General features: G+C 35.9%; 1 protein-coding gene across 2 annotated transcripts in view; it reads right to left on the bottom strand.

Moving 5' to 3' along the window:
• STAU2 (staufen double-stranded RNA binding protein 2) overlaps nucleotides 1-19,144 on the bottom strand; it is a gene marked incomplete at its 3' end in the record, with an annotated part of 226,201 nt that overhangs the window by 104,603 nt on the left and 102,454 nt on the right. For both annotated transcript variants that reach the window (XM_084230139.1, XM_084230140.1), the window contains exon 10: nucleotides 11,273-11,580. In XM_084230139.1, the coding sequence (XP_084086265.1) occupies nucleotides 11,273-11,580 (308 nt within the window). The remainder of the gene's footprint in view (nucleotides 1-11,272; nucleotides 11,581-19,144) is intronic.

Raw genomic sequence — 19,144 nt, 5'->3', positions numbered from 1 at the left:
GTCAAGATTATTCTATCTTAAAAGTTTCTCCTTCAGACATGAGAAAGAAATATCTCAGTTCTTCTCAGATAAACAGGAACTGAAGGAATTTTCAAACACTAGACCATGCCTCCAAGATGTGTTGAAAGGAGTTCTAGTATCTAAATCCAGGGGAAGAATATCCACAAAGAACTGAACAAAAAAAATGCTAGAATCAACAAATTAAGGAAAAAATGGCAAGAGCAGACCCTCACATACCAACTGAACAAAAAGAATGAACCTAGACTACATCTTACACCATACACAAAAAATTAACTCAAAATAGATTAAGGACTTGGATGTAAGACCTGAAATCATAAAATACATAGAAGAATACACTGACAAAACAAAAACACTGTACTATATAAGTTTTATGGATTCATCTCCAGCAGTAAAGAAAGCAAATGGGAATATAATCAATTGAACTATATCAAACTAAAAACAGTGAAAGAAACTATAACTAAAATGAAAAGATACTGATCTATATACAACTCAATAAAAACAAATAACCCAATCAAAAAATGGGCAAAAGTGGGCCTCCCTGGTGGCACAAGGGGTTAAGATGCAACCTATGAAGTTGTCTGCAGCCTCTGCAGCACAAGTTCGATCCCCCCCCCGCCAGCCAGGGAGCAACCCACATGGTGCAGCAGACCTCTCTTGACTTGCCCACTGCTCCCCTCAGCGGTGTTATTTCAGTCAATCTGCCTGTTCTCTCCCCCTTCTGTTTCTGGTGAATCCTCTCATGCCCCACACCTCTGGCCTGTACCCCAGCTCTTGTATGCATAAATAAATAAATCTGAAAAAACGGGCCAAAGAAGTAAATAGGCACTTCTCCAAAGAAGACATACAGATGGCCAACAGGTACACGAAAAAAGTTCATCATCACTTATCTGGGGCATGCAAGTCAAAACCACAATGAGATACTACCTCACACCAGTGAGAATAACCCGTAACAGAAAGACCCAAAACAACACATGTTGATAAGGGTGCAAAGAAAAAGGAACTGTCGTACACTTTTGGTGGGAACATAGACTGGAAAATAAATAGTCTATGAAGAATAGTACGAAGGATTCTCAAAAGATTAAAAGTGTATCTGCCATATAACCCACTAGTTCTACTCCTAGGTAGCTACCTGAAAAATACAAAACCTAATGCAACAGCAAATTCACACTCCCACTCCACTTCACACTTTACAATAGCCCAAAAAGGAAAACAACCAAAAGCAGATGAGTAGATCAAGACGATGTGGTATATACAAACAATAGAATACAAATCAGCAATCAAAGAATAAACTCATGCCATTTGTGGAAACATGGATAGAGCTGGCTGAGATTATGCTAAGCAAAGTAAATCAGAAGGAGAAAGACAATACTGGATTCTGTCATTTACATGTGGAATATGGAGAAAACAAAGGGTCTGGAAATTGAAACTTAAAAACTAACCATTGAAATCTGACCACAGAACTGAGGCATCTAGAGGGGAAATGGGAAGGACAAGGAAAAAGCGAGAAGAGACCACATGGATTATGGTGATGGACTATGGGTGTTTTGGTAGCAGGTGCACTATACTGACTATACCTGGGGGTGGAGGAAGATCCTATATTTACAAAACACTATTCACTATGTAAACCAATGGTAAAATTTTTAAAAATTTTTTTAAGTTTAAAAATACCTAGAGACAAATGAAAATGAAGGCATGAGCTACCAGAAACCACGTGACATAATAAAAACAGATCTGAGAAGGAATTATATAACAATACAGGCCTGCACCAAGAAATAAGAAAGACCTCAAATAAATAATCTAAACTTATAACTTAAGGAACTAGAAAAGGAAGGACAAATGAAACCAAAAACCAGTAGAAAGAGGGAAATAAAAATGTTTAAGAGTGGAAATAAATGAATCAGATATCAAAAGGTCAGTACAGAAAATCAATGAAACCAAAAATGGTTCTTTGCAAAGACAGACAAAAAGAGAAAAACAACTAGCTACATTCACAAGAAAAAACAGGGAGAAACTAATAGAATCAGAAATGAAAGAGAAGTTACAATTGACATCTCAGAAATACAGAGAATCTTATGAGACTGCTATGAACAACAATATCCCAATAAATGAACAAAATTTTTTTTAGATTTATTTTTTATTTATATAATAGCTGAGGGCGAGAGGACTCACCAGAGACAGAACAGGGAGCAGAACAGGCAGACGGACCAAAAGCACTGCTGAGAGGAGCAGCGGGTGCCACAGGAGAGGTCTGCTGTGCCATGTGGGAATCCCCCTGGATGGCTGGGAATCGAACCCACACTGCAGAGGTTGCGGACAGCTTTACAGTGCTGAGCTCAACCCGCTGCACCACCGGGGAGGCCCTAAATTAACAAATTTTTAAAAGTATAAAATGTTCCAAGACAGAATCAGGAAGAAACACAGTTTGTTAACAATTACAATAACAAACAAGGAAACTGAAATAGTAGTTGAATGTCTCCCCAAAAGACACAAAAGCCTAAAGCTCAACTACCAAAACTTTGAAGATGAACTAATACCTATCCTTCTCAAATTATTCTAAAACACTGAAGAGGAAATGCTTACAACCACATTTTATTGAGGCCATTACTCTGATACAAAAAGAAGACAAGGACATCACAAAAAGAGAGAGAGAGAAAACTACAGACATATATTCCTGATGAGTATAGATGCAAACATTCTCACAAATCTTAGCAAAATGAATGCAAAATATGTTAAAAGGACCACACATCACAACTAAACAGAATTTGAAATTATTTTCTTAGATAAAAACAAAAAACCACAAGCCATGTAGGACAAAATGTAAAGCTGAACTCCATCAAAACTGACAATTTCTTTTCAACTTTTCAAAAGACACCACTAGAAATGAAAAAAAAAAAAATTAGAGGCAAGGAAACAATATCTGCCATGTAAAGAAGCTGTATCCAGAATATATAAAGAACTCTTAGAGCTATAATAAGAAAAAAAATCCCAATTATAAACCGGGTAAAACATGTGAACATTTCACAGATATATAACTGGCCGACAAGCACATGAAAAGAAGCTCATATTATTGGTCATTAATAAAATACATACTAAAATAGCAATGAGATACCACCTTAGTAGTCTGACTGATCATATCAATGTATGAAAACCTCAGACATTGCTAGTAGGAATATATATTATCATATAACACACTAAAAAGAATCTGGTTGTTTCTCATACATTTGTATGTACACTTACCATGTGACCCAGGCAATTTCACTCCAAGTATTTTTCCAAAAGAACTGGAAACGTGTCTACACAGTCTTGCACATGAATGTCCATGAACAGCTTTATTCACAAAAACCCCAAAATCAAAACAACTTAAATGTCCATTAACAGGCAAACAAATAAACAATTCATGGTATATATCATACAATGGACTGTGTTTAGCAATGATAAAAGGAACTACTGATGTACATACACAACATGGATGAATCTCCAAAATATTACAGTGAGTGAAAGAATCCAGACACAAAACTGTGTATGCTATATGATTCCATTTTTATGAAGTTCCTGAAAAGGTAAAACTAATCTTTAGTGAAAAGGTAAAACTAATCTTTAGTGACAAAAAGGATATCCTGGTTGCCTGGAGTCACTGGGAGATGAAAACAAGCCACAAAGACACACCAGGGAATTTTTTACAGTAATGGAAATGTTCCCATCTTGATTGTGATGGCAGTTACATAGTTGTACACAAATTTCAAAACTCATCAAACTGTACAATTAAAATGGACACTTTACATAAATTATACCTCAATGAGATTAAGACATGTTAAAAGTATAGTTATCTTTGACACAACAGTTGGAAACACTAAGTCATTGTTCAAACTCATAACCATAACTTCATAATTTCTAAGCAATTGTTACCATAGATTAACAACCATTAAATTTATCAAACCTGTTCAGATGACTGTCCTGCTTCCACCTGTCCCCCATACTCTATAATCCACTTCCCAAACCCCCATTCTAATGTTAACTCCATGACATTGTAAAAACCTTGACTGCCATATTTATGTTATATCCTTAGTGCCAAGAAATGTACCTGGCCTGTGACAGGTGTTCAATGTTTTGGTTGACTTACTGAATAAATGATTCCCTTACACATTAGTATTCATCAGGAATCGCTCCTGGGCCTTAGTCCAGTAACCCTGATCAATCTTAACTACATCCACGGCTTCAATCACATCTACTCAGTGATGACTCTCTAATCTTTGTGTCCTTTCCTCTCTTCTGATCACCAGACCCACTTATGACTGCCTGTTGGACAACCCCATCTGACTGTCCCATAGGCAATTCAAATTGCACATATTTAAAATAGAACTCATTAACTTCCTCTAATATTTACTCATCTCATCTATACTAAAAATAAAACCATGCCTTAAACACATCACATGCATATTACCTTCCTACATTACTTCACTCTCAAATTCTCAAGAGAGTAGTAGTCTACGTATTCTCAAATGGTTTCTACCTACCACTCAACACAAATAAATATAACTTCCATCCTGGCCAGGCAGTGAACGCATTCAAAGTCAGCACAAGAATCATTCAATTCTCAGTTGCACCTTAGACAACTGCACCTTAGCCCCATTCTTCTGTGCCCATTAGTTCTGCCATAATTAAATCTTTGCTATTTCTCTCTTGGATTCATGTAAACACCACTCTAAGTTGTTTTTCTGCTACAAGCCTGTCTCTTTTATGTTCTGTTCATCCTTCACATTGCTTACAGATTTATCTTTATAAAATACAAAACCAATGTCACCACCCTTTTAAAAATAAGTTAGTGGTCTCTGCCTAGTAGATAAAATTCAAACTTCCAGCAACACACACACACTTTTCAGCCTCACTTCCAGGCATGTTCCATTTTGAATTCACCATGTTCTAAAACACCATGCTCTTAACTCTTTCTACCTGCATTTCCTTTAATTCTTGTTCACCTTAAAATACTACTTGCTTTTTAAAACTAATTTCAAATGTCCCCTCTGCTATGAATTCTTCCCTAATTCCTTCAATCAGAATTGTTCATTCCCATTCACAATTCTTGACTTGGTTAAGTACACCTCAAGTGAACACTTATCAGGTTACACTTACTATGATACTTATTCTGTACAGCAGGTACTACATATATTATTTCATGCAACATCTACAAATTTTTATCTTTATCAAGTGATTGTGTAATGTTCAAACACTGATCCCTGGATATAAGACTAATTTGTGGTAGAGGTCATTTTTCTGCAGATTGGTTTTATTTACCCATCTGTCACCAACTTGACCGTAACTCCTCTTGTACCAGACCCTGCCATTCTACCTAACATGTAGGTAGTTAGTATTTGCCTAGCATGAATAAACAAATGTTCCATTTCCTGTTCTTTAGCTAAATCAATTCCAGTATTCAATGGGATGATATTCTACAGCCAGATTAACTTCAGATCCATCTGTTTATTCATATACATAAATTATTGAAAACTGCTCATAATTTACTATTAACTTTTTCTCTTAAGAGTTTTCAAACTGTGACTGTTACTTCATTTTTCAAAAGAAATCCCATTTTTTCAAATATTCCATTGTAGGACTTGACGCTGGACTTTTCTTATATTTAAAATAATGACAATACTACAGATAAGAACATTTGGAAAATGTTTTCAATATCACTTATCTCTGACAGTTAAATCTGTTTTAACACAACCACATTAAAATAGAACTTTCCAGAACCTAAATCCATCAGGTTTTAAAATTAATAATTCCATGTGGGAAATGAGTAAACTACATTACTAATAGGAGTACTTATTTTTTGCAGTCCCTCATGTGTATATTTATAATACATAATAAAATTTTATTTTAAAATAAAATCCAAAGTTCCTTCCAGATCACAAAATGTCAAAATTCTTAAATGTTTCAGACTCAGTTGTATATACAGTTGAGGGCATAAAAAATGTATTAATGCTATCTATAACAAAACCAAAACAATAGTGAGAAGACCTTGGACCACCAAAAAATAGTCCTACTTACAGAGACCAGTATTCAAATTCTATACCATAGTTTTAGTCAATGTAAAGGTTCATAACAAATGTACATCTAGCATCTCAGCTTTCATCATAAAAATAATGTATGTAAGGCCTACTTGAGTCTCTGATATATAATGAGTCATTCAATAAATGCCATTTTCAGTTGTTTGTTTACCCACATGTTCCCTACATGAAACATGTCCCTGATATTTTAGAGCAGTTTTCTTCAGTGTGCAGAAATCCCAATATTTGTAGTATTCCACACACTGTTCTCTTTCTCAAGAGTTGTCCTGGCGAAAGGAGAACAATACATATGAAATGTTAACCATTATCATTTATGAAAAGAATTCAGACAAAACTGAATGCTGGAGAGTGGGAAACAGATGATTTCAACATGACTTAGAATGAGCATAGCTCTATAGATACTAGTCTAGCATGAAGGCACCTAAAATCTCTTCTGATATAAACAGAAAAGGCTACAAGTATTTCTACTTGTGGAGGACACATAATGATAGCCACCATTTTCCCTCACCACTGTGGCTCATTTCATATCCATATCAAAGTCACTGTGGTAGGAACGACTCTGAGTCTGTATATCACTTTTTCTTGGAAATCTCTTATGTTGTTATGTACCTGATGGTTCATCAAGGCTCAAGATGAGTGTCTTTGTTCTTCTGAGTTCCATGTTTACATTCTGCAGGGATTTAGGGTGGAGTTAGTCCTGAATAATTTATGCTTTAATCATGGACTGTTTCACTCAAGGTTGCTTGATTCTTACCTGTATCACTGTTACTTATCATAGGCTGTTCTTATATGTATCAGAATGTCTTTCTTCAAATGTAATACTTTCCTCTATAGAGTTGGGAATTTCAGCAAAGTGAGTTGATCTTTAATTCCACTGGTTTTCATGGAAGTATAGGTATAGGTAGTTTGCATGACATGAACGTCCAGTTAATATATCAAGGTCTAAAGGTGCCAGAATCAATAAATCAGTTTGCACAAATTTGGGATACCCAAATTTAGTATCACTTCAAGAAGACCAAGTCTTCAGAGAGTTCAAATACTAACCCACTCTCTCCTAGGTCTTTGGGAAATAGTAGAGGACAAAGCCAAAAAGGGAATTTTAAGGAATGACTACAAATCAGAGCAGAATCTGCTGAGCCCATGCCAAATCCACAAATGTTTTTGCTCATAGCACTCAGCAATTCTTCTTTATATTATCACTGGTGTAACAGCACAGATGAAAGTTTGGGATCAGAAGTGGCATAGTAGTTTTATTTTAAGGACAAATTAAAAATAGGGAAGTATAGGTACATGCATAGCTTCTTTCTCCATATTCTCCTATTAGAAATCTACAAAGTTTTATTTATATTACTCTTTGGGAAAAAAAATGGAGCCCTCCCTAGGAAAAAAAAAAAGCAGCAAAGGATTACTTCAGTGATAAACATGTGGTTTACAAAAAGTGATGTGTAGGGAAGATAAGAAAAAGGAAAGTTTATTTTTCAGATTGGCCAGTCCCCCTTCAAGTCACATTTCAAAGTATTGTTTTAAAAATATTTCATATATCATATGTTAAAAAAACAATTAAAAGAAGTCTGTAACTATAAAGTCTACTATAATCACATTAAACTTCACAAAACTGGACTGGAAATGTGTTGTTTGAATTGCATTTGAAAAGAAATGTTTTAATTTACATAGTATTTCAAAGCCTTCTACTGACATTCACATCTTGCTGAAAATGGCCCTACACCTAAAACCCAAAATAATAAAAAGTCTCTCTGGAAGACATTTGTTGGGTTTGGAAAATAAACTGATTATGTTTTAACCAAGACGCTAATTAAGTACTTCTTAAATTCTTTATGTGAGAAAAACAATCCTAGCTTATATCTTCCTCAGACAGTTTTAGATTCAGCACTGTTTAGTGGATGATGATCAAAAAATGGAGCACAGAACAGCAAATTGAAATTAAATCCATTCTGAAAAAATAATTTACTAAAATAATTCATTTTAATTTCCAATCTAATCATTTTTCTAATGACTCATTTAAACAAGGTAACTGCTTATACTTAATTGTACAAATTAATTTCTAATATAACTAGTGTGGAGAAGACCATCAAAGATATAAAAACTTAGAATAATGGAAATTATAACACAATGAAACAGTTCTCTGCTTCAGTTCAAGTGCACATTTCAAAACTATCTCTCCCATAACTTTCTTTAAAAATAAGTAATTTGAAATAGTTTGGCATTATAATTGACGCATTTCAAGGTACACAACAAGGGAATCTGAAACACTATGGCATGAGAGTAACTTCAAATGAATTTTTATGAAATGCATAGACATTATAGAAGTGTACTCTTTGGGCTGGACAATGTCTAGGGTACATGGAACTATTGCCATGAATTTTTTTTAAATAGTAAATCAATACAAGCATTCATGTTTTAAGAGAAGATATTAAGAGCACACTCAACAAAACTTTTAAAAACCAAATATTTGCTTATGACAGAAATCTAAAAACTTACTTCTAAAATGTGATAAAAACTTTAGGTGAGCCCAAGCAAGAATAAAAGAATTACTGAGAATGTGTAAATGTTCAATCACATTCTGCTCTGTGAAGTCACCTTTATTAATAGTAACTTTAATTGTATAATAACTTCAATGATTTTGCCAATCTAGCCAAAAGTATGTGGGCATAATACCTATATTCTGGTGAGTAAATAAATTCCTTTGTAATTTATGAATTTAAATTGAAGATTGGTAATGAAAAAAAGTTTAAGTTAAAACAACTTAGTTTTCAGTACACTAATATATTTTTACCTTGTAACACAATATAGCTGTCACACACAATGGCTCTGGTAGATTTAAATCAAATTTCAATGGACAAGAAAGACTGAAAAAGGGTTTATACAATATTCAATAAGCAATAATATGTATATAGTGTACAAAATAAAACAAAATTTAGTAAGTACTAACCTAGAAACACAGAAAAAAGAATTTATTGTTATTAAATTCCAGAAATAAAAATAACAGAATAGTATGTAATCCATAACAAGCTGGTCCTATAATTTCTATACTACAGTCCAATTAAAACATTTAAGAAATAGAGAGAATCTACATGTTTTTCTATCAGGTAAAAATAACTGAGAAGGTACCCATAAGGAAATAAACTTTAAGTCTCTTAACCACAAAGAACCTTCTACAGTGACATTAATATAGATGTATTATGCACCTGACAGGACACTAAGTCATTTCCCACAGAAATCTGTTCACTGTTCAACTTCAGGTTGCAATCCATCAGCAACAAAATATTTCACATCAGTACCAAGCTCATTCAACCAAAAAAGCACAATAATGTTTTAAAACCATCTGTTCATATTCATTAGTATGTAAAAATCATAGTACACAAATTTGGAAATGTTTAACTTGTCCATAAACCAGAGCATATTATCTCAGCATAAGCTCTTAAAAAAAGATCTAAGCAGTCAGTTCAATAATGAGCTACCAAGACTCTACATTTTCACTAAAGTAAAGGAATTGTAAAGTTATAATTGCTATCATTGCCAAGAATTAACAAATAAATACAAATTTAAAAATTGTAGTAGTTTTCTGGCAGCAAAATTACATCTACTATAATGACATCTCCAAGCAAAAAATCAATTCAGAGCTTAAATGCAATTTGTGCTTTGTTTCTATAAAAATGTAGTGTGACTCTCCAATCCTTCTAAATAACTAGACTTGTAAATAAGCAGTGAATTTAGTTTTATCACGGTTTATTTCTAGTTCATCCTATGCAGGTTATAGATATAATTAAGAAATAGCTTTTTCTTCAGTGCTTTAACTATATGAACCAAGGTCTTTTATTTTAAACAGTGATTTATTATCATTCTTAAGTCAAACAAAAACAAATTCTAAAATTTTAACTTTAAATTGAGTGTTTAAAATTTCAGATGACAGAGCCAATGAGTGGTAACAGCTCTTTAATTTCATATTACTAGTCTAATTAAAAACACTAACAACTACCTGGCAATTGATTTGAATCAATCAAGTTTCTATGGAGGAAAACCAAAAAAACCATGCAAAATACCCCCCAAAAACACATGATCTTCTGTCTTATTTTATATCTAAACTCATAAAATTCTTATAAATACATTATCATTCTAACAATACAGATCTTTGAGAGCATTTCTAAAGGAAATTACAGTTTTGGGTCTTAAGAAATAAGACTAAAAAAGTAAAGGGAATTAAAACATGTCATCAGAAGGAGTGGTACATTCTTTCTAACACGCCAACATGCTGCTGTTCATCCAGTCAAGATAGCAGTCAGTTACAATTCAGTACATGATTTTCAAGGCAACTAAGAAATCAGAACAAAGTTACTTTCTCCTCCTAGAGTTAACAATTCTTTTAAAATCTCTACCCATAAAGAAGTGTTGAGTACTTGTTTTTGTTTTCAAAGGGAACAAATAATAAACAGGAAAAAACTTTCCAACCCCAAATTTATACACAAGTGAGCTATAAGCCAATTTTAGACAGCCCAATGAAATAGAATTGCTGGTACCATCTGAGCAAAAGCTGTTCTAGATGGTTCAAAATATGATCCAGTAAAGCAAATACATGTTTTTAATGCCCCAAACAACTAGAAAGCATTTCACTATTGTTCTATTACCATGTGTAATGAACTCCTAAGATAACAGATTTCTACGACGTTGTACCTTAACAGTACAGTATACCTAAATCATTACTAGCAACAGAATGCAAAATTCAAAACTGCGATGCAAGTAAAATCACCATTATAAAAACTCAATGTTACTATAAAATAAGGGAGAATTTAGTGCTAAATACTAATACCACATGTATGAAGGCAGAATATTTGGTTGTGGAAGACAGAGTGAGGAGATAGATCCACCGATCAAGAACAATCAAAGCACAGAACAGAGAACGAAAAATGCTATAAACAAAAAGAAGAGGAAGAAGGAAAATGGGGGAGAGCCAGGCAGCAAAAAATTACTGAACAGTATGAAAATAAAATAGAACGAGGCATGTGCATATGGCTCTCTTTTTCTTTTCTCTGTGTTTCTAGTAATTTACAATGTAAGTGGCTTATAAGTCACACTAGCAGGCAAGAATGAGCTTTCTGATGGATAGAGATGAAGGATTTGAGATTAATGAATTGTTTTGCTTTCTTGTTTTTGCTTTTAATTCATACCTGAAAGCCTTGAATCCTTGCTAAATATTCCAGTTGTTTTGAAGGTTGTACTGGAGAACAAGGGGGAGGAGGAGAACTTCCTTTTAAACCTATGGCTTCAGCTGTAGGAGATGTTCCATTCATAAGGAGTTCCCTGGCAATGGTGGCTGAACTATTTGATGTGGGAGATATACTGAAGAAAGAGCTTGAGGGTTGGTTCATATCTTTGGGTGACAAATAGCCTAGAGTAGTGCCAGAGATTACTTTGTGGCGGCTGGCTTCCATCTCTTGATAAACATCAGGAGACAAATGAAGAATTCCTTTTGGAGCTGTAAACAGAAGGGAAGAAACATTGTTTTTACACTGAAACTAACTGAAACAGAAACAAGCATTATTTATGCAATATAGCATTATTTATTCAATTATTTCACTTGGCATAGTAACAAAGCAATGAGCAAAATGTCAGTTAAGCCTCTTCCTAATACTTGCAGAGGCAACCATAGTCTCCATTTAGGGACAAATAATATGTTTCAATCTTCCTAAAATCAGAAGTTTAAAAAATCCATAGAAATTACTTCAGTGGAATTTACAAATGGTAGGGAAGCTGTGGACAAGCATAACTGTGTATGAAAGTGAAATGAGGGATAAAATTAGGAATATGCAGTGTTCTTCCTGTAATTTAAAATGTTATAATGTCATAAAGGAGACATGAAATGCCCAAGATATTGCAACAAATGAGACCCAGCAGGTACAAATCATCTGAAGTACAAATTCATATATCCATTGTCCTACAGCTACTGTTCTCTTCACAAGGAGGTCCCATGAACAGCTCTAAGTGAAAAACATATCAAAAAGTGACAGCATCACCTCAAAACTAGACTGTCTCCTATTTTGCTTATATCACTGTAATACCACCATCCAGATGTTCGGCTGACCATCCTAGATCCTGGCAACCATCTTTGACTCATCCACAAACAAGTAGCTACTGTGCCCATTCTACAATTTGGCACTTTCATCATCAATTGCTTTAGTTCAAGCCAGGCTGTGATAGCAAATCATGATATAAACTTTCAAAATTATGGATTAATCACCCCTTAGAGAATATGCTCTGAGAGACACCACTTAATTCCCTTGGTCTTGCCTACCCCGCTCCCACCATTAGCTTTCTCAGTCAAGCCCTACATGTGCCTCACCTAGGCTACTTAACTCTCACTGGATGATTTCACTGCTGCCAATGTACCTGTGGCCCAATTCCCAAAATTAGTTCTGTGACACAGTCCCCAAATAAAACAGCTCTAATATTAAAAAGAAAGAAAAAAACCAAAGGACTCTATGATGAATAAATCAGAGAAATAATACCAATTGCCTCATACTCACAAACCCTTTTAAAGGATTAAAAATACACATTAGCATAGTATAGGCTCATATAACCCAGGATTTTCCAAACTTATATTATATCCAAGTTTTTTACATAATGTTAATAACATCTAACACTTTGGGGAATTCTACAGTTAGTATTTCTCTTACTTAAAAGTCTTTACCGAATCCCAATCACTTACACAAAAAATCCAAATTCTTTAGAATGACATTTGAGGCCCTTAATGATTTGGCTCCTCCTTACCTTTCTATTCTTATCTAGGTAACTCTTCATGAAGACCCCATGCCCCATGTCATGCAGATATATTCACACTTCTTCAATATTCCAGGTTGTTTGATCCCAATACATTTTTATTTCTATTATTCAGTTATATACACATATACACAAAGTTAAGCTCCCACTGCTAGGTTCGAGACACCACGCTAATCAATACTAATCTGATCTCGGGTCATACCCAGTTCTATTGGAAGAAGAAAATGAAAAGGAATGATATAATCTGGTAGGTGCTTCAATAGAGCCATGTCCAGAAAACAGTAAAAATGAGAAAGGAGAAGCAGGAGGAGTTCAGGAACTGCTTCTTGGAAATGATACTGACAGCAGATTTCAAGGGGTTAGGAACTTAGTTAGCCAATGACTAGCAGAGTATGGATTCCAGAAAACTTCATGCAGTTCCCTACCACTAGTGAATGGAGAGAGCTAGGTACTGCAAAGAGGTGCAGATGGAGGTAGGCAGGGCCAATGGCTAACATCCAGGAGACAATATCCTGATGACATTAAAATAGAAAAGTTTTTTAATAATTTATATAGCATAAACTAACTATATAAACTAAACAATCCTATTTTATGCATTTATTTTGTGTTAGTTTTATAATCAGGAAGTAAATTCAATAACATTTTTTATGCAATGGAGAAGATGCATATAAATCTCACCAGCTAGATGAAACTACTTTTTCACATTTTGCTTTAAAGATGTGCTTTTAGCTGTGTGGAGATTTCTCAGACTACTAAAAATGGAACTACCACATGATCCAGCAATTCCACTCCTAGGGATCTACCCAAAGGACACAAAAACATTAATTCAAAAGGATACCTGCAGCCTATGTTTATTGCAGCATTATTTATAATAGGTAAGACCTGGAAACAACCCAAATACCCAAAAATAGATGACTGGATCAAGAAGATGTGGTATATATACACAAAGGAATACTATTCAGCAATCAAAAAAGATAAACTAATGCCATTTGCAACAACATGGACGGAGCTAGAAGGGATTATGCTCAGTGAAATAAGTCAGAAGGAAAAAGAAAAAGAGTGAATGGTATCGGGGCCTCCCTGGTGGCGCAGTGGTTGAGCGCTGGGTTGCGAAGCTGCCCGCAGCCTCTGCGGCGCGGGTTCAACCCCCTGCTGCTCCCCGGCCACCAGAGGAGGGTCCCACATGGCGCGCAGACCTCTCCTGCCACCCGCTGCTCCCCTCAGCAGTGTACTTTCGTCCTTCTGCCTGCTCTGCTCCCCGCTCTGGCTCTGGTGAATTCTCTCACCGTCCTGCGCTTCTGACTGTACCCAGTGCATGTATAAACAAAAATAAAACAAATAAAATAAATAAATAAAAACATGCCTCTATAAAAAAAAAAGAGTGAATGGTATCACTTATAGGAGGAATATAGGGGAACCAAATACAACTATAAATTAGAGACATTCTGTAGAAGGAGGTGGGGAGGGAAAAGGATCAAAATGTGGGAGGAAAGAGCACAAAGGTCTGTGGTGATGGTGCATGGGTGAATTGGTGGTGGAAATTCTATGGGGACTACACCGGATATAAAATATATATATATAAATTTTATTTTAAAAAGTACAAAAAAAATAAAGTGAAGGCATACTTAAATTGAATGTAACTTTTTTACTTTGCTTTAACCAACACATTTTAAATCTGCAGCTACGTTTATCTTGAGAAAAAACCTCTGTGAAATTTAGTATACCTAGACTCTATGAATTCAGAAAATTAATTTTTATCTTTTTCTTGCTCTGGAAATTAATCATTTTTTAAGATTTATTTATTTATGCATACAAAAGCTGGGGTACAGGCCAGAGATGCGGGGGTGAGAGGATTCACCAGAGACAGAGTGGGGAACAGAACAGACAGACTGGCTGAAACACACTGCTGAGGGGAGCAGCAGGCAAGACAGGAGAGGTCTGCTTCACCATGTGGGTTGCTCCCTGGCTGGCCAGGGATCGAGCTCCTGCTGCAGAGGCTGCAGATTGCTTCATAGTGCGGTGCTTAAACCCTTGCACCACCAGGGAGGCCCTGGAAATAAATCTTAACTGTTTCAGAAATATGCACCTTTCTTTGATTTGGACTTGAATGTGCAAATCAAATGTGGTGTTAATTTTGCCAGATTTTATGAATATGCTTGTAAATATCGGTCTTTCTTTAACCATAATTATTTGAAACTTGAACTCTGGAAAGCTTTCTCTGCTTTTTTAAAATTCTTTCAGGTCACAATAATATCTCTAAAACTTATATATGCACCATTTATTATTTGGCAAGTATTTCTCCAACAGATATAAGGTTATTTAAAATTGCTTCTCTATTCACAGTGTACAATGCAGTTAAACTGGAAAATCTAAAATTATCTCCTCCTTTGTTCCTGTCTCTACTATACTACTTGGTATAACATATTGTAATTGTTTGCTTATGTGTCCGCAGTTCTCTAGCTGCACTTGCAAGCTGAGGAGCCTTGGGAAAATTATAACCTTGGTGGCGCAAGGGGTTAAGACACAACCTAGGGGGCTGTCCACAGCCACTGAAGCACAAGTTCGATCCCCAGGCAGGGAGCAACCCACATGGCGCAGCGGACCTCTCCTGGCTCACCCGCCGCTCCCCTCAGCAGTGTTTTCGGTCGATCTGCCAGTTCTGTTCCCCACTCTGTCTCTAGTGAATCCTCTCAACTCCCACATCTCTGGCCTGTACCCCAGTTCTTGTATACATAAATAAATCTTTAATAAAAAATAAAAAATAAAAAAATAAAACAGACATAGCAGAGGATCCTGTCATTTACAAAATAATATACCTCCACTACTAATTTTAATTAAAGGCATAGTATTTCATTTCTTCAATTATTTCCTCAAATGATTCCTAGTTACTGGACATCTAATTTGTTTCCCATTACAAACACATTGATAAATGTTTCTGTAATTAAATCCTAGTTCACATGAAATTTATTTCCTTAAACTAGAAGTAGAATTGCTAGCTCAGTTTACATTTAGGTTTTAAGATACTAACAAACTGGTACAACTCAAAAAAAGCTTCATATTAAAATATGAAAGTGTCTTGTGTCTTTTTTCTTATTTTGGTATTGAATATTATTAAAAAATTTGGGGGGCCTCTGCAGTGGCACAGTGGTTAAGCGCTGGGCTGCGAAGCTGCCCGCAGCCTCAGCAGCGCCGGTTCGATCCCCGGCCACCAGTGAGGGTCCTACATGGCGTGACAGACCTCTCCTGCTGCACCCACTGCTCCCCTCAGCAGTGTATTTCATCAGTCTGCTTGTTCTGTTCCCTGCTCTGGATCTGGTGAATTCTCTCACCCTCCCGCGCTTCTGACTGTACCCAGTGTGTGTATAAATAAATAAATAAATCTTTTTTTAAAAAAATTGCCACTTATCTATAGTTAGAGCTCTAACATTATTTTTAAATAATATCCAATATCAAATCAGGAGTATAAATACTTTCAGCCCCAACCCCTGAGATGAGAGGAATTGGAAGTTTGAATTCAATCACCAATAAACAGCAGATGACTATATCATGCCTATGTAACAGAACCCCAATAAAAACCCCTAAATGAAGGGATTGGGAGAATTTCTGATACATCCACAATGCTGGCAGGGTACATAGTACCTCCACACGACAGAAGCTTCTTCTGGACCTCACCTTACTTAAGTCTTCTTTTGACTATTCCTTTTATATTCTTTAGAATAAACCAGTGAGAGTCAAGATACTTCCACAGTTCTGTAAACCATTCTAGCAAATTATGAACTTGAACGGGGGATTTAGGAGCCTTGTGAATTTATATCCACTTGGTCTAATACAGGTGGCAATATGGGACTTATGCCTGGTATCTTAAATGAGCCATCTTGTGTTACTGAGCCCTTAATATGTAGGGTCTTCACCGATTCTAGGCATTGTCAGAATGCAACTGGGAAGTTAGAGGACTGTTATGAAGGGGAAATTCCCACAAATTTGTTGTCAAAAATGCTGTGGAAAAAAAAGTTCATATGTCAAAAATGATCAAAGTGAACACATATGTAGTTTATTTCAATCATATCGATAAAGCTGTAAAATTTGCCAATAAATAAAATGTCATTTTTTTCACTAGTTACAATAATATCATATAATTCTTAAAGAATAACAAATATGATGACTCAATTCTACACTCAATTTAAAAAACCAAGACACTAACAGCATTGCTTCAGTATTGTCACTAAACAGATATACTGAGCTTGCCAAGAGCAATATTATAAAGTAACAAAAATGCTCTCTCAAAACCATGAGAGGCATTATATCTGAGTTCAGACTCCCTTATTCCACAGAAAAGCCTGAGTTCTATTACATTATGAATAAAAATGAGCTGTTTGGAATTGTATAAATATTAATACTTAAACATTTAATACTTAAGTATTAAAAATACTTAAGTATTAAAATACTTAAATTATAAAATTGCCTCATAAAAAATTAATTTTTTAGGACCAGAAGACAGGCAGTTTAGCAAGATGAAAAACTTATGTAAGATCGATTTTAGGGGCCTCCCTGATGGTGCAAGGAGTTTAGACGCAACCTATGAAGCAGTCCGTAGCCCCTGCAGCATGAGTTCAATCCCCAGCCAGGAAGCTACCCACATGGTGCAGCAGACCTCTCCTGACTTGCCCACTGCTCCCCTCAGCAGTGTATTTCAGTAGATCTACCTGTTCTGTTCCCCACTCTGTCTCTGGTGAATCCTCTCATCACATCTCTGGCCTGTACCCCAGTTCTTGTATGCATAAATAAATAAATCTTTAAAAAAAAAAAAAGATCCATTTTAGTTTAGCCAGACACACAGGAAACCTGTGGTCCTACTATTATCCATTTCACCTAAGGCCAAGTGGGGAGTCCAGGCTTTCACCCTTGCAAAGCTGCAATCTATTAGAGGTAGCCCACCTATGCGAGGTAGCCTCTAAATCCTTAGAACTTCCCAACATGAGTGTTTTTACTATTCTTTGTGGGACCCTGGATCATATCACTGTTTATGCTACTGAGATGACACAGAATATCAGAAAGACCAATCAGGTGATTAGTAGATTGAAGGTTTGAATCACAAGGTATCAGCCCAACCTCTGAGGAAGGAAGGCGGATGGAGAACGGGGTTAAACTCATGGCCAGTGATTCGATGTGTTGTGCCCAGGAAATAAAAGCTCATAAAACTTCTGGATAACTCTGGAAACTTGAATGAACTTCCCTGGATGGTAATACTCTGTGCATATTACACACACTTGTGAAGGGAGAGTAATATATACTGACTCCAAGAAAAAAGGACACCAGGAAAAGGATAATGGAAACTGTGTTTGGGACTCTACCAGATCTTACCCTATATGTCTCTTCTTTTGATTGGTACTGATTTATATCCACTATGCCATGACAATACTACAATCATGAGTATAGGACCTCCCCGGGTTCTATGAGTCATTCTAGTGAATTATCAGGGTATTGGAAAGACTCAAAATATAGTCAATTGGTCAGAACAAAGGGTGGACCTGGAAACTCCCCTCTACCGCCCTCCCACCTCCCAGATTTCTGATGTCTTGTAGAGTACTATGCTTCTAACCTGTATCACTTAGCCTAACTTCAAGCTTTTTGTCAGGAGTCAATGCATATTTATTTAAGAAAATCTAATACATCTCCCTAAGAACAAGAGGTTATTGTACTTGAGTCATGACCTGTTCCATATCCCACATGCAGCTAACAAAATAGGGCCCTCTTCCTCCTCAATCTTTCATCAAGGAATATAGTACCTCACTGGGAAGGGCAGGCCATCAGAATTTCTCACTCCCCCCAGCTCCAACTTAAATTATTCATGTATATGGCCAAGAAGACTAAGAACCCCTCTTCCACCCAGCCATCCTCATAAAAGAAGGCTCTACAAAGGCACATCAAGCTAAATACACTTGGGAACTGACAGACTTCTCCTCACCTTACTCATAGGAGGAGGAAGGTTCTTGTCAGGGTAAGGAAGCCAACAATACCTTCCCCCTCCCACATAACAGTGGGCCAAAGTCCCCCATTTCCATTTTGAGGCAATGGATCAGAAATTCCAAAGCAGGTGGAGAGGAAGTCATTAAGAACACAGCTCTAAATCTGTCCCAAAGGAACTGGCTTATTTGAATAGAAGGAGGGGAAGTTCACGCTTAGAGCACTATTGAAAACACTCATGGTTTGGGTGGTAAGCAATTCACAAGAGTCTAATAACTTCTTAACAGCAGTAAACTGCA

The sequence above is a fragment of the Talpa europaea genome, assembly GCF_964194135.1.
Source record: "Talpa europaea genome assembly, chromosome: 3".
NCBI classification, from domain to species: Eukaryota; Metazoa; Chordata; class Mammalia; order Eulipotyphla; family Talpidae; genus Talpa; species Talpa europaea.
Note: the sequence above shows the minus strand (reverse complement) of the source record. Positions and strands in the feature narration are given on the sequence as shown.